The 15,346-nt window shown below is 57.3% G+C and overlaps 2 protein-coding genes across 2 annotated transcripts in view; one reads left to right on the top strand and one right to left on the bottom strand.

The window, feature by feature from the left end:
* The first annotated feature begins 3,711 nt into the window (after positions 1–3,711).
* Positions 3,712–15,346, top strand: part of TDRD9 (tudor domain containing 9) — a 53,476-nt gene continuing 41,841 nt past the window's right edge. The window contains exons 1-3 of the mRNA XM_059660822.1: positions 3,712–3,903; positions 7,752–7,777; positions 13,566–13,672. Of these exons, the coding sequence (XP_059516805.1) occupies positions 3,712–3,903; positions 7,752–7,777; positions 13,566–13,672 (325 nt within the window). The remainder of the gene's footprint in view (positions 3,904–7,751; positions 7,778–13,565; positions 13,673–15,346) is intronic.
* RD3L (RD3 like) lies at positions 8,987–10,262 on the bottom strand. The gene is made up of 2 exons (XM_059660758.1): positions 9,916–10,262; positions 8,987–9,625 (listed from the first exon to the last, which is right to left on the bottom strand). Exons 1-2 carry the CDS (start codon positions 10,212–10,214, stop codon positions 9,361–9,363), a joined length of 564 nt encoding a protein of 187 aa, XP_059516741.1. The 5' UTR covers positions 10,215–10,262; the 3' UTR covers positions 8,987–9,360.

The raw sequence follows: 15,346 nt of genomic DNA, 5'->3' as shown, positions 1-15,346 counted from the left end.
GAGTCTTAGAGGGAAATGAGAGACGGGCAGGAACATGAGAAGACAGGTGGCTGAGACATTTCCAGGAGAGATGGAAGAAAAGTCACAGCACAGACTCAAAAGGCCTGATGGAAGCCAGGCAGGCGGGTACAGGAAAATAAACGGATGCCTCGAAACCTGAAAACAAAACCATGGAAAACTAAAAACAGCTGCCAACCTGGCGTTCAGTGCATAAGGAGGTTAACATTTAGTGAATAAGGTGAAGTGATATTTCAGACAAACCAAGACAGGGAATAATCACCAGTAGATCCGCATTAAAAAAAAAAAAAAGTCAACAGTTCATTATTCAGGCAGAAGGAAATGAGCTCTGATGGAAGAATGGGATGGGGGGGGGGGGGGCGTTCTGCTTCCAGGAGAAGACCGCTCAGAAGCACAGCAGGCCGCGTGCAAAACCCGGAGGCTGGCCATTTTAGGCAGTGGCTCTCAGAGCACGGTTTGGGGGTTTCCAAGCCCCTCCTGGGGGTCACATCTGTTTCATTGCAATGGGAAGATGCGAATGTCATTTTTCACTGGCGTTCTCTCACCAGGGCAAGGTGGAGTCTTCCAGAGGCTGCGTGACTTGTGACGTCACAAGAGAATGACATCAGGTATGAGTCCAGCTGTCTCCCAGCATGGCCACATTAAGAGATCATTGACAATGTAAACGTGTCACTCTTCTCCCACAGGAAAAATAATATTTTAGTTACTTCTCATAAAAAATATTCATTTAACATCACATGGCTTTATTTTTTGTAAGTTTTTTTAAAAAAATTAATCTTAGAGAGAGGAAGAGCGGGGAGAGAGAAATCGATCCATCAGTTGCCTCCTGCATGCACCCGGATTGGGGGGGGGGGGACCCGAAACCTGAGTATGTGCCCTGACTGGGAATCGAACCCTCCACCTTTTGATGTACGGGATGAGGCTCCAACCAACCGAGCCACACCCGCCAGGGCCAGTTATTTTTTATTCTCACCTGAGGATATGATTTCCTGGTTTTAGAGAGAAAGGAAGGGGGAGAAAGACAGAAGGAGGGAGGGAGGGGGAGAAAGAGAAACATCAATGTGAAAGAAAAGCATCCATGTGAGAGAGAAACACTGATCCATTCGTTGCCTCCCATACCTGCCCCAACTGGGACCAAAGGTGCAACCCACGCCTGTGCCCTGACTGGGAATCGAACCTGTGACTTTTCAGTGCATGGGACCACTCTCCAACCAACTGAGCCACACCGGCCAGTTATTGTTCAGAGTGTAGCGGAGCCCTGAGACGACCAGGGCTGAGGACCACTCTCTCGGAAAAGGAGTGTTTCGGACCGATGATGAGTTAGAAAGCTGCCGAGGGCAACACACATCTAGGGGGAGCTTGAAGAGCATCGTGGTAAGCTATTTCGAGACAAAGCTTTTGAACTTCAAGCCTGACTGGAGATCAACAGATTTTTAATGTCTTTAGTTGCAAATCCAACGCATCTTCAAAGACAACAACGTTGAAAGAACCGGCCGCCCCAGCAGATTCACTCAAAGTGCAGATGCGGCATTTTGTGGTTGAGAAGGTCAGCAGAGACGTGAAGGCGCTTCGGCCGTGGCTTCTGCTGCTTGCGGGAGAGGGCTGCTTCGTGCATCGGCTGTTTTCCCTTTGGGCGTGCGGCTCGGGCAGCTCTGGGAAGCCAATATGCAAACCCTCCAGTGCCCGCAGCCTCCATTGGCCTGTGAAGTTCCGTGTCCCCGGCCAAACATCATGCCGTTGGAGGCTGCAGTATTCAGAATAGAATACAAGGTCCGGAGCTCGTAATATAGGTTAGTGGCGTGGCCAGGATTTGGGCCTGGGACTCCCAGCTCCGTGCTGAGTCAGGATAGTAAGAAGCTGGAAGATTCCTCGGCCAGCAGAATGGGGAGGTTGAGATAGCCGAACCAACTGGCGGAGTAACTTACAGCCAGATAACGAAGGTCACCTCCCTAGAGATGACACCTAGGCCTCGGTTGTATTTCAGCTCCAGGCCCAGAAAAGCAGCAAAACCGAGTGGGTGATACAACTGGACCAGCTGCAGTGACCCATGAACCGCCTGCTCTGGCGCTGACCAATCGGTGGAGACCACGACCCCGAAAGAGCACACACAGGAAACAAGTGAATAGTTGGCTAAATCCTCCCGAGACCCATTGAAAATTCTGGCCTGGAAGAGAGAGAGAAAACCATCAAGACGAAGGGCCCAGAGCAAGCTCTCCCTCTGGGGAGCACACTGCACCACCCCCCCCCTCTCCCACAGGCGGGCACTCCCTAAAGGCTAAGGACCCCTCGAGGCTAGCGACCCGGGAGCAATGGGCAGTGACAGCTCACCGGGCTCACCCCCGACCCCGTCTCCCAGGCCCCTCTCTCGACGTCCCCGGGAGCCAGAGCAGCCCAGCCCGGGCTCTCCTGTTGCTGCTTCTCTGCTTGGCCCTTCCTGCTTTCACTGTCCTCAGCTTTCATAAACGTGCCCTCATGGTCACCTGGACTCCTGTTGTGAAATCCTTCCTGCACAAGGTCAGGAACCCACACACACCTGGCCGCCGAGGCAGACCCGCTCAGGGCCGGGGGCCAGGTGCCCTGTCTGGTAACAGTGCCGTGCTGGGCACCAATGGGACAAGCCCGCCTACTCTGACTTCGGCTGCACTTTCTTTCTTTCTTTTTTTAAAACAATTAAAAAAAATAGCTTTTGGTACTGTGGTTTTTTAAAAAAATATATATATATTTTATTGATTTTTTTACAGGGAGGAAGGGAGAGAGATAGAGTTAGAAACATCGATCAGCTGCCTCCTGCACACCTCCACCTCTGTCCTCCGCCTTCCTCCACTGGTCCAGCAAGTGGCAGGGACCATGTCAGCAGCTCTGGGGTGTTGAGCGCCGTCCACGTGCCGAGGACCCCCACACCCGTGCCCCTCACCGCCTGTCCGGCTGTGGGCGGTCAGTGCAGCTGGGATGCGGGGGTACAAGGAGGAAGGTGCATTCAGTTGGCTTATGCTCCTTCTTCCGGGTCCTCGCCTCGGCCACTGGGGCTGCCTGCCTTCGGGCCTTCACCACCGGCCCTTCCTCTGGGATCCTGAGTCCTCTCCCGTCCATGGGGCCTGGCTGTCCTGGAGGTGTCCTTCCTAACAGCCTTCCGTGACCTTCCCCTGCTCCTCTCCCCCAGATCGGGTGCAAGGGGTCTCAGTGCCGCAGCCAGTTGCTGACCTCGGCGCGACAACCACACTCCCTTCCCAGGCTGGCTTCCACCGGCGCCCCATCCCCGCGGCCCTGCCCCGGGCCAGGCGCAAGCCTCCCTTAGAGACCCTCAGAGGGCGAGGCTGGGTCTGGCACATCCCGGTCCATTGACGCCTCCCCCCCACCCCCAGGGCCCTGGGGTCACATTACGCAACTCCGGGTCACCGCAGGGGGTGGCGGACCTGGGAGCCCCGAGGGACCTGAAAGCCCAGGGCGCTGGGTGGGGGCGGGGCGAGCCAAGCTCCCAGCAGGCCTAGCGTGGCCGGGCGTGGGTTGGAAGGCACGAGGCCTGGGCACGTGGGCGCTGGTGCATTCTGATTGGAGGGCCTGGAGCAGGGCGGGGCCTTGGGCCACACTCTGATTGGAGGGCCTGGAGCAGGGCGGGGCCTTGGGCGCGACGCTGAGCCACGTTCCCAGGCAGTAGTCAGGCGGTTGAGGCGGCGCCGAGGCCAGGCCGCGACCATGCTGCGCAAGCTCACCATCGACCAGATCAACGACTGGTTCACCATCGGCAAGACCGTGACCGATGTGGAGCTGCTGGGCTCGCCGCCCGCCTTCCCGGCGGAGGCGGCCAGAGAGGAGGCCCAGCGCAGGAACAGAGCCCCTGGGGCCAGCCCCGTCGCCGCCCAGGCCCAGGCTGAGGCCCAGGCCCAGGCGCAGGCGCAGGCGTGGCCACCTGCGCAGGCGCATCAGGGGGCATCCAGGAGGTAGGCGGCCGGGCTGCGGGTGGGAGCGGGCCCGGACAAGAGGACGTGGGCCCCATTGGCACGTCCCTGGTCCCCGCTGCCTGGGCGATGCCTGGCCGCCCCAAAGCGAGCTGGCCACAGACAGACCCCGTCCCGCCACCACACCAGCTAACCTCTCCCTACCAGATGCGGAGTTCTAGTCTTTTTATTAATAGGATATTCTATTTACTTATTTTTATTGACTTTTAGAGGGGGAGGGAGAGGGAGAGGGAAACATCAATGAGGAGAGAGAACCATGGGTCGGCTGCCTTCTTCACGCCCCACACTGGGGATGGAGCCCGAAACCCGGGGGCCTGTGCTCTGACCGGTGGGGAACGGAACCCTGACCTCCTGGTTCCTAGATCGATGCTCAATCACTGAGCCACGCGGCTGGGCTGGGCTGTGCTATTTTTTTAGAGCAGTTGAATTTTACATAAAAATTGAGTGCAGAGTGCCGTGGACCCCCCGCCCCATCCCAACACCGCCAGCATGTGCCCGATTGGTAACGTTTTGCTCTAATGGGCTACGGGTGAAGCGGTGTGGACACATCGTAGCTAAGAAGGGTTCCCTCTTGGTGTTTGTTGTGCAGTCTGTGCGTTTGGGCGAATGTACGAGGGCATGCGTCCCCCATCAGCGTCACACCGAGCGGTTTCCCTGCCCTGAAAACTGCCCCGCCCCGCCTATTCATGCCCCCCGCCCTGGCAACCGCTGGTCTCTTTAATCTCTCTGTTGTTTTGCATGTTCCAGAATGTTCTGTGGCTGGGATCACAGGTACGTAGCCTGTTCAGATTGGCTTTTTTCACTTAGCCAGACGCGATTAAGGTTCCTCCAGGCCTTTTCATGGCCGAGAGCGCCTTCTCCTCAAGTGCTCAGTCACATCCCATGTCTGGGTACCACCTACTGGAGATCACGTGGGCGGCTTCCGAGTTTGGGCAACTACGAGTAAAGCTGCCGTGAGCACCCAGGCCCAGGCTTTTGTGGGGTCAGACGTTTTCAACGCAATTGGACAAATACCACGGAGCCGGAAAGCTGGAGCTTTGTTGGGTTTTGTGGGCGCTCGGCTCCCCTCTGTTGTTTGACGTAAGCAGCTGCTGCCTGGTCACGTAGTTTTGGTGGCACAGGCAGGGGACGCCCGCTGCTTTTAGGGGCCAGACCTGGTGAGCAGGACACCTGCTCTCTCTCAAGGCCCTGGAGGCACCTCTAGCCCCGAGCGACTGCCTCCCTGCTGGGCCCCTCTCCCCAGTTCAAGGCCCTTTACAGTCGCAGAGTGGTTTTGTTTGTATTTTCTGTTGACCTTGTCTGTTGCTCTGTCTGACCTGTGGGTCAGGCTCTCATGGTGGCCCAGCCTGTGCAGGCTCAGGTGCACCGGGGGGGCCTGGGGGATGTTTCCTGGCGGCAGGAGGGCAGAGACCCTGTGCCCACGTGCTTGTGCCTTTGTTCCCTGGGCTTCCCCTGCTGAGTGACCGCAGGCTGCCCTCCTGACTGACACCCCCCCCCCCAGCCTGCTCCCTAGACTTGGAGGACAGACAGCATTGCCTTTAAATAACTCATCCTGGTGTGATATTGGAAGTAAATTATTAACCTTGTCAGAAATGATAGTGTAGATTTAAGTGTCCCTATAGCTACTAAGGATCAGTTTTTTCAATTTCCAGTCCTTTATGGACTGAGACTTTTGTAAAATAAATGAAAAGACAAAACATAAGTCCCATTCTAAAAATCATTACAATCAGTGTCTGACATTACTGTGAAATTGCCAGGAGCGTGACGGGTGCAGGCAAACTGTCACCATCGTCTGTCTCCATCCGCCTCCTGACAGGAGCGTCCTGGCCTGCACACGCGCACATCTCATGCCAGGCCCTCACGTGGTGGGCCCGCCCGTGGTGGGCACAGGGAAGCACCGTGGAGCCCTGTTAGCCCTCCACACAGCTGTGTGTGTGTGTGTGTGTGTGGAGGGCTGTGTGTGTGTGTGTGTGTGGAGGGCTGTGTGTGTGTGTGGGGGGGAGGGCTGTGCGTGTGTGTGTGTGTGTGTGAAGGTGTGTGTGTGTGTGGAGGGCTGTGTGTGTGTGTGGAGGGCTGTGTGTGTGTGTGTGTGGAGGGCTGTGTGTGTGTGTGTGTGTGGAGGGCTGTGTGTGTGTGTGGGGGGGAGGGCTGTGTGTGTGTGTGTGTGTGTGTGTGGAGGGCTGTGTGTGTGTGTGGAGGGCTGTGTGTGTGTGTGTGTGGAGGGCTGTGTGTGTGTGTGTGTGTGGAGGGCTGTGTGTGTGTGTGGGGGGGAGGGCTGTGCGTGTGTGTGTGTGTGAAGGTGTGTGTGTGTGTGGAGGGGTGTGTGTGTGTGTGGAGGGCTGTGTGTGTGTGGGGGGGGGAGGGCTGTGTGTGTGTGTGTGTGTGTGGAGGGCTGTGTGTGTGTGTGTGTGTGGAGGGGTGTGTGTGTGGGGGGGGAGGGCTGTGCGTGTGTGTGTGTGTGTGTGTGGAGGGGTGTGTGTGTGTGTGGAGGGCTGTGTGTGTGTGTGGGGGGGAGGGCTGTGTGTGTGTGTGTGTGTGTGGAGGGCTGTGTGTGTGTGTGTGTGTGGAGGGGTGTGTGGGGGTCGGGGGGGTGGCTCCGACTGTAGATGAGACAAAGGTTGGTGGGAGAGCGGCTTGTTGCTCAGCTTCCAGGAGGAAGTCCTGGGAGGTGATGGCCCCAGAGCTGTCCCTGGAGCCTGTGCCGGGTGACACGGCTGAGGGGCTTTGCAGACGCACTCGAGGGCTCAGAGCCTAGAGGAGGGAGCCTACCAGGGTTACTAGTCACACGCACCCTTCAAAGCAGAGACCTCTGACGCGGCGGGGATTTCAGGCGGGAGAGGGACTGGCCTGGTCTCGTTAGATGAGGCCTCAGGTTAGCACGAGAAGGGCTGTGGGCTGTGGGCGTGCAGGGCCCGGGCTGGTCCCAGCTGATGCTCCCCAGCAAGGAAAGGGGGCCTCAGACCTACAACTTCAAGGCACTGGGTTTGGCCGCATGAATGAGGCTCCAATGGGGACGCAGCCCTGTGAGCACCTTGATGCTGGCCTGTGGGACCCTCCGCAGGGGACCCAGTGCGTTTCCCTGCACTTCCGGCTTACAGACCTGCGGTCCCACAGGGCTGTGTTTTAAGCTGAAGTTGTGGCACAGGCATACCTCAGAGATTCTGCAGGTTCGGTCCCAGACCACGCAACCACGCGAGTGTCACAGTGAAGGGAGTCACGTGAACGTGGGTTCCCAGAGCTTGTAAAAGCCACGCTCACGCCATGCTGTGGCCTGTACGCATGCAGTACAGTATGTTTGAACCTGTGGACATACCTTCACTAAAAATGCTAGCCATCAGCTGGGCCCGTTGGCACTGTGGCTTCATAGACTCGCCCCTGCGGGTTGCCTCGCCTTCCCTCTCGGAAGCACGCAGGGCCCGCGGGCGGTATAGAGCCAGGCAGGCCTGTCAGTGGTGATGGCAGCACAGGAAGCGAGCCTTTGGGACGCCGACCCACGGAGCCAGTCCCTGCTCAGTGCCTGGCACGCGTGGACGCGGGCACTGTGGGCTGCGTCCTGGGTCTCTGCACAGGGAGTTCCTGCGAGAAGCCTCTCGATGGGAGCGCCCTGGGCGGTGCCTCCTGGACACGGAGGAACAGGGCACAGCAGCGAGCAGCTCCTTAGTGTCGGCCTCTCTGGGCTTCTCAGGGGCCCGTCCATCAAACCCTGGTCGGCTTGCCCCTGTTTATTGCGCGGCTGGGATCGGGGCCACGGGAGGCCGGCCCGGGCTGTGCTGGGAGGCCAGGCCCGGCGCGGGCTTTGGCGTGTATGTTCTGTTCTTTTTTCTTACTTGTTAGATGAAAAATAACCCCCACAAATCTCCAAATATAAAATTATAGACATTAGGTTCCTTGGAATTACCTTTAAGAATGGGAAAGGCTAGCCCTAGCCCGTTTGGCTCAGTGGCTAGAGCATCGCCTGCCGACTGAAGGGTCCTGGGTTCGATTCTGGTCAAGGGCACGTGCCTCCTTGCAGGCTTGCTCTCCTGTGTGGGAGGCAACCAGCTGATGTGTCTCTCACATTCACGTTTCTTTCTCTCTGTCTCCCCCTCCCACTCTCGCTCTCAAATGCAATTTGAAAAATATCCTCGGGTGAGGATTAACAAACAAACAGGAATGGTAAAGTCTAGCATTTGATCATAAAAATAAATGACTAATGAATAATTTCCTACTTTAGTGAAATTATGAAATTTTTAAATTAGATATTAAATATGTTGCTATTTTAAATGAACATGATATTGGTGTAAAGTACACGTCAGCATTGTTTCCTTCGAGAGTAGCAGCTATCAATGTTAAAGCAGGCCATCTCTTTCCTGATCTGACACACAGCTGTGATTTTAGACTTTCCCTTAATTGTGCTGAGATTAAAAATGGAGAGTGTCAGGATGAAGCTTTGTCTTCACGCTGCCCTCACTGCTGCCAGTGCTGTCCTCGCTCCTGCCCCTCGCTGTCCTCACTGCTGCCCTCATGCCTGCCCCTCGCTGTCCTCGCTCCTGCCCCTCGCTGTCCTCGCTCCTGCCCCTCGCTGTCCTCACTGCTGTCCTCACTGCTGCCCGTGCTGTCCTCGCTCCTGCCCCTCGCTGTCCTCACTGCTGCCCTCACTGCTGCCCGTGCTGTCCTCGCTCCTGCCCCTCGCTGTCCTCGCTCCTGCCCCTCGCTGTCCTCACTGCTGCCCTCACGCCTGCCCCTCGCTGTCCTCGCTCCTGCCCCTCGCTGTCCTCACTGCTGCCCTCACGCCTGCCCCTCGCTGTCCTCGCTCCTGCCCCTCGCTGTCCTCGCTCCTGCCCCTCGCTGTCCTCGCTCCTGCCCCTCGCTGTCCTCGCTCCTGCCCTCACGCCTGCCCCTCGCTGTCCTCGCTCCTGCCCCTCGCTGTCCTCACTGCTGCCCTCACTCCTGCCCCTCGCTGTCCTCGCTCCTGCCCCGCGGGTCTCCCCTCTGAGAGGATGCCCTGGCAACACAGTCACCGGAGAGAGGATTCACGCCACTCATTTATTTTGTTCTGTGTGTAGCTTCGTCTTAGAATCAAAGTCCAGGTTGATGTCGGGGTTTCACACAGAATTTGTCAAATTTCCGACTGCACACTGGTAGATGCCCTAGTTCCTGCGAGACGTTTTGCGGTATAAGAAAATACTTCAAATGTTTTTTTCAAAATATTTAGGAAACATTTTAGTTGTTAGGAAACATTGCACTGTTGGAGGGGTTCAGAGGGAACACTGTCTAAAACAGGACACGCCACAGGGATTTTTAACTTGGGCCTCGCGACAGAGAGAAACGTGGGTCACATCACCTTAGTCCGAATGTGAGGCTCCGACCCGGCCATGGTCCTGCAGCGCCGCTGGTCACCAGCAGCCTAGCTGGGCGGGGGGTCATACGGCAGGTTCCACGTCCTGCGCGAGGATGTGGGGAGCCTGTTCTCCGCGTGTCGGTCCACGTAACTGGAAACAGTGGGAATCTCATCCTGGTCTGAACTCCGGGCGCTGTCCCCCACGCCCCCCGCCGCCAGGCCCGGCTGCCCGCCTTTCTCAGGGCCGCCCAGGGCGTCCTCCAGAACCCGCTTGAAGACGCGGACAACTTCCCAGGGCAGCACATCGTTTTCTGCCAGAACTTCTCGAAACCTAGAGGCAAGCAGTGACGCACACGTGGGTCAGCTGTTCCCTTTCCACCCCCGCCTCCCACATGCAGCCTGTCCCGTGGCCGTGTGGCGGTGCCCACCTGTGGGTCTGCACGCGGCTTAGTTTATGCGTCTAGGACAGGGATCTCAGTGACGGAAAACATGTCTAGCCGGTAAGGTAGTGACAGGTAGTTCTCAGAGGTGTTCGGTTGCTGATAGAGGGCCCTTGCCCGCCTGGATGCGTGAGTGCTGAGACCCACGGTACGGGCATCACGAGGAAGTGGGGGCTGTTACCTGCTGAGAATGGCTCCCGCCTGGCAGGGCTGAACTTGTGCACAGAGAGCTTCCAGCTGCCTCTGTTCAGTAGCAGGGATGGTCGTGTGGGGGTTCTGGTAGGTTCTCAGCCAGGTGTGCTCCACACCCGCCCGCGCCCCGGGGTGCTCACGGTCCACCTCTTGTATGAACCTCTCTCGCTCCTGCAGGTGCCACTGCAGCTCCCGCAGGAGCGTCCTGGCCACGGCCTTGGAGCCCGGGCGGCGCGCCGCTTGGCAGGGGTTGTGCTTGGGCCACCTCATCCAGCCGAAGAGTGGCATCTGGCCTGTGGGAGTGTCCCCGCTCGTTTATTTGCATACAGTGTCACGGTTCTGATGAGCAAATATTTGTCTCTTCATAATACATTTCCCAGAAAAGTGGATGAATTTTCCACTGGTTAGATATACAAAGTAAGATCGAAACGTGATTAAAGTCTTTTAATTCCTAGCTAGGTCGGTGCCCTGAACCAAGCTTTAAAAATACTTTGTGTAGCTAAGCAGAAAGGAAATACACAAAGTGAGAGAGAATCTGCAGACTGAACATTTTCTGAGAGTCACACTGAACACTTGCTCTTAAAAGTTCTTAGGACACTTTAAAATATTAGCATACAGCCCAGTGCTCCGGAAACATGCTTGACACGGCTTGGACAGACAGGGGTCAGAGCGTACCTGGGCTGCGGTCCGCTGTGGGGTGCTGACTCGGCTGCGGCCGCCGTCTCGCTCGGCCCCTCCGCTGCTCCTGCTGTGCCTGCGGAAGGCGCCTCCGCGCTCACCACTGGGGCTGCATTTGCAATAAATAACTTTCTATGTTGGGAACGAGGTTGTGAAGTCTTCCCGTGGAGAGCGCTCATTAATTCACCTTGTAAGCAAGCGGAAGAAACGACAAAAATAACTTACTACCGAAGCTGCACCACTTACATAAGGCTGCCTTTTGCATGCAGCTCAGTCATCTGAAAAGATGCCGGCGGCCCCGGTGCTGGCCCTCGATGCGTTCCGACGTGGGTCGGGGAGGGATGTGGACGCCGAGCCAGCAGATGTGCCCCCAGGACGCGGGGCTGTCGCCTGCCGCTGCCTGCTGCGCGCTGCGGGTCACAGTGGAGCTGCAGTTCGTGCCTCTGGAGCTCCCAAAATAACCTTGTTGCTTTGATTCTTCAGCTTCGCTCCCAGGCATTGGGAGCAGGTCCCCGTCCTCTGTGGTGACAGCAGGGAAAGTGGACCAGGCTGGACTGTTTGCGAAGCACCCGCTCTGAGCAAGTCCCATAACCAAGTCAAAGGGGCAGTGCGCGCTGGGTCGTAGCCGTGATTCTACTCGTTTCTTTCTGAATAGGAGGGTGTGCAGGCGGGTCACAGCGAGTGGAGGCCACGTGTATGCAAGCAGATTACTGACGTGCGTGCGATCTCTGGAAGCACGGTGCCGAGGCAGGAATGGATTAAGGCCGGGAAAATGGACCCGTGAGGACATATGACTCACTGTAGCGACCACCGCCTGTCTGGCGGGTGCTGAGGGCCAGGGCGCAGGCGGGGTCCCCTCCCCAGGCCTGTGTTCGATGACAGCGCAGCGGCTTCGCCTTGGATGACATTTCACAATCTTTCTCTCCGGCCTTTTCCTCCAAATGACCCGTGAAGAATAGACTGGTTCACATTAGCCCTGCGTGTCGTGGTGAGAGAGGCCGAGGTGTGGCCTCCGCAGCGCCAGCTGCTCACAGGGCAGACGGCGCCATCAGCTGCGGCCGGGAGGCTCCCAGTGCAGTGGCGGCCGGTGCTCGGACAGTGCCCTGCGGCCTCTGCTGCTGCTTCCCCGGGTGTCCGCCTCTGATTGCTGGGATTCATGCTGCCTCGGACATGGTGCAGGCCACCTGGAGCATGTTGGCTGCGGAACCAGCACAGGGTTTCTGCTCAGGCCTCTGCAGGCTTCCCGCGTCCCCCCACCTGGCCCCTCTGGCTCTGCCCAGAGCACACTTTGTCCCAGCCAGGCCTGACCCTCGCCACCCCTCTGGGCCGCCTTGGCTGTGCCCGCATGCAGACCTGCGCGGCACGTCTCATTTTTCTTCTGATCTTGGCCTAAATGTCTCCTTGTCCTATTAGCATTGCCCCTCTCCTCTCTGCTGCGTTCTCCCTGGGAACCTGTCACCGCTGCCACACTCCCCACGGTCCTTCCCTCCCTAGCCGACTGCAGCCGCCAGGCTCTGAGTGACGCTGTGCTGAGGGAATAGGAGTAGATAGCAGGGAAACTGTGATCAGAAGAACACCGGTGGGGCCGGTGTATCAGACAAGTGGTGCCTTTAATGCGAATCCATTGTATTCAAGTGACTGCACACTTCAGTGCTGGCATCACCGTCCTTCTGACAGCAGCGCCTTCCAGGTGGACCCTCCCAGGAGCCCCAATGTCGCGGGTGGTTTGCATGTCACAGTGTAAGTGTCTTTTCTCACTGAACGATTTGGACATTTTAAAAAAACTGATTTTAGAGAGAGGGAAGGGGAGAGGGAGAGAGAGAGAGGAACATTGAATGGCTGTCTCCAGTATGCCCAGGCAGCAATTGAACCCACACCCAGGCGTGTGCCCTGACCGGGAATCGAACCAGCGGCCTTTTGGTGCACAGGACACCGCTCAACCAACTGAGCCACACCAGCCAGGCTGTTTGGGACCTTGTGTCTATTAGTGTGGGTATAGCCTCCGTTGGCATTCTTTAAAAAAGGAAACAGGTTAAGTAAGAGGAGGCCATAGGTGAGCGTGGCCCCCTGTGGGGCCTTTCCCCCCAGGTTTTAACTCTCACAAGTCTGATGAGAAGGCACCCTGCCTCCCGGGACCCTTAGGCCCTGCCTGTCACAAATGAGGGTCCTGCAGGTCTGGATGTCTCTTCCCTGGGATGACGCTCCAGGGCCGGGCTTGGCTGTCGCTGCTGCGCCTCTGGGTCTGAGACTGCCTCCCGTGTGCTGGCGACGGGCAGCACTCGCTGAATGCCCCGGGCATCTGCGCTGCCTTGCCCGCGCCTGCTGCCCCCACGTGCTGCCCCCACGTGCTCTGCAGAAGACGTGGCGGGGACAGGTGCTGGCTGCAGAGCTGTGGGCTCTAATGGACACGGCAGGTGGCCTGCCTTCAGAGGAAATGCCAGACCGATCTACCACCCTCCCTATAATCTAAGAATTTATTTATTTGCCAGTTTGAAGGATGAAGGAATGGTTTCGCATCACTTCAATTTGCATCTGCTTGGAAAATGACTACGAATTTGAGTGTATTTTTACTTTTTTGTTGTTGTTGTTAATCCTCACTGAGGATATTTTTCCATTGATTTTTAGGGAGAGTGGAAGAGAGGGAAAGACAGAGAGAAACAACAGTGTAAGAGAAACACATTGATTGGTTGCCTCCTGCACGAGCCCCAACCAGGGCCTGGGCTTGGGCCAGGGAGGAGCCTGCAACCAAGGTACATGCCCTTGACCAGAATCAAACTCGAGACCCTTTGGTCCGCAGGCCAACGCTCTGTCCACTGAGCCACACCGGCTACGGCTCCTTTTACTTGTTTATGGACCATTTGCGTTTCTTCTGTGACTTAGTGAAGAGTGTTCAGGCCTTCGGCGCAGGGTGCCGCCTTGGCTTTTTGGAAAGAGTGTACTAAGTTCTGATACTCTTTGCAGGTCACTGAGCCAGAAGAGCGGGGAACTGGAGTATATCAGCAAGTACCGACAGCTCGAAGCACAGGAGTTTGACATGCATGGCAGTGATCACCCAGCCCGCGGGCCAGGTAACCGCCTCGTTCACTGTTGCAAAATGGGAAGTGTGAGCTCTTCACTCGCTAAACGTTAACTTCTTTTTTTTAATTGAATTTTTTGGGATGATGGTTAATAAAATTATATCGGTTTCAGTGTACAATTCCCTGGTATATCACCTGCACAATGTATGATGTAGCCTTTTGGTCAGTAGAGTTCATGCTGCTTGCTAATTTGGGATTTGGGGGGGGGCTAAAGTGATCATTTTTCTCTTTTGAATATAGGTTCTAAATAGTCTGTTCTTTGGAAGACTAATAACGTTATCTTACTATTAACTAGAAACTTATTTAAGAATTATCGTTTAAGAAAAATAAATATATTAAGACAAAAATCTACCCAGAGCATAACTTGTAACGTGAAGGTGAAGGTCCTTCCTAGCACCCGCCCTCAAGGACAGGCCGCTCTGCTCTGAGTTTGGATGAAGCGACTTTCTGTAGCAGCAGCGCTGGTCACCGCGGGCGCCGGCGTCACAGGCTGCTCACCCGGACTTCCGCGGGCAGCCGGCAGCCGAGGGCTCTGCTCCTGCTCGGCGTGCGGGCTCCGGCCAGGGACAGAGGTCGGGTAGAGCAGTAGTTCCTCTTCAGTAGCCTTTAGAGGCCATGGAGCAGAGTCCGCGCACAGCACATCCCAGCACGTCCTCCGTCCTCCGTCCTCCGGGCTGAGCGGGGCCTCCTGACAACTGAGGTGCTGGTGCCGCCCTCGCTCCGGAGGTCGGAGCCGTTGCCGTGCCCACTGCTCGCTGAGCTTTGTGGTCCCGTTTCTGTCCCGTGCCTCACGTTGCTGTCTCACTGGAGGCCTTTCACCTGTGCCTCCCCCGCCGCCTTCTTGCCTGGTGCCGACTTTGGCCCGGTGCCTCCACATGGTCTCCTCAACCCTCTGGTTCTTAAAGAGGGTGTTTGTGGACGTCGTGCAGCCTCTTTAGCTGCCCCCCCGTTGGTCAGACACCCAGTAAGTTGGTACCAGAAGTGGTGGTTCTCAGTGCGTGTGCCCCCCCACGGGTTCTCGTGTCTCTAAGGAAAGTACCAGCATTGCGGGGAGAACGCAGACTGCGCAGCCGCTTCTCTGGGAAGCCAGGGCGCCTCCTAGCCGGCCGAGGGCGAGCGGTGACCCGATGGGGAGGGCGTGCGGCTCCAGTAGCAGGAGAGCCACGCAGGCTGGTGTGGAGACACAGGGTCTGGGTGTCCATTTGGGGAAGGGCGTTGGGGCCAGGCGATGCGCTGGCTACACCTAGGACCGCGGCCCTTTACACACATCCAGCGCCCCTGGGCTCGGAGCCCCCTGCGGCCTGCGGAGCTGCCCCTGGGGAGGAAGCAGGCTGCGCGTGAGGCCTGCGACTCCAGCGTCCGCTCTGCGGCCTTGGTTTGGACTCCCGTTTGGAGCAGCTGCCACTTTCCTGAGACCCCAGCTCACGTCAGAAGCCCTTGTCTGAGGACCCATAGCGCTGCCTTTCACATCTGTCTCCAGAAGCACAGCTGTGCAAAGGGCAGCCTCTGCAGGCGGGGCCAGGCCTTCACTTAGCATGTGCCCGCCACGGTCCCTGGCACGCGCTGAGTCAGTGCTGCCGAGGTGCCAAGGACTGAGGAGAAAACAGCAGCGCCCTGGCCTAGGCATTGAGCCCAGACCTGCAGGGGCGAGGGCCAACGCCAACC

Source organism: Myotis daubentonii, chromosome 1 (assembly GCF_963259705.1).
Source record: "Myotis daubentonii chromosome 1, mMyoDau2.1, whole genome shotgun sequence".
Lineage (NCBI taxonomy): Eukaryota > Metazoa > Chordata > Mammalia > Chiroptera > Vespertilionidae > Myotis > Myotis daubentonii.
Note: the sequence above shows the minus strand (reverse complement) of the source record. Positions and strands in the feature narration are given on the sequence as shown.

What these genes read in the sequence shown, in the direction of transcription:
- RD3L (XM_059660758.1), bottom strand. Translation starts at nt 10,214, where the DNA reads ATGCCACTCTTCGGCTGGATGAGGTGGCCCAAGCACAACCCCTGCCAA. An exon ending in GCGGGAGCCATTCTCAGCAG is followed by an intron (nt 9,626 to 9,915) that starts GTAACAGCCCCC and finishes GCTTGCCTCTAG; the next exon opens with GTTTCGAGAAGTTCTGGCAG.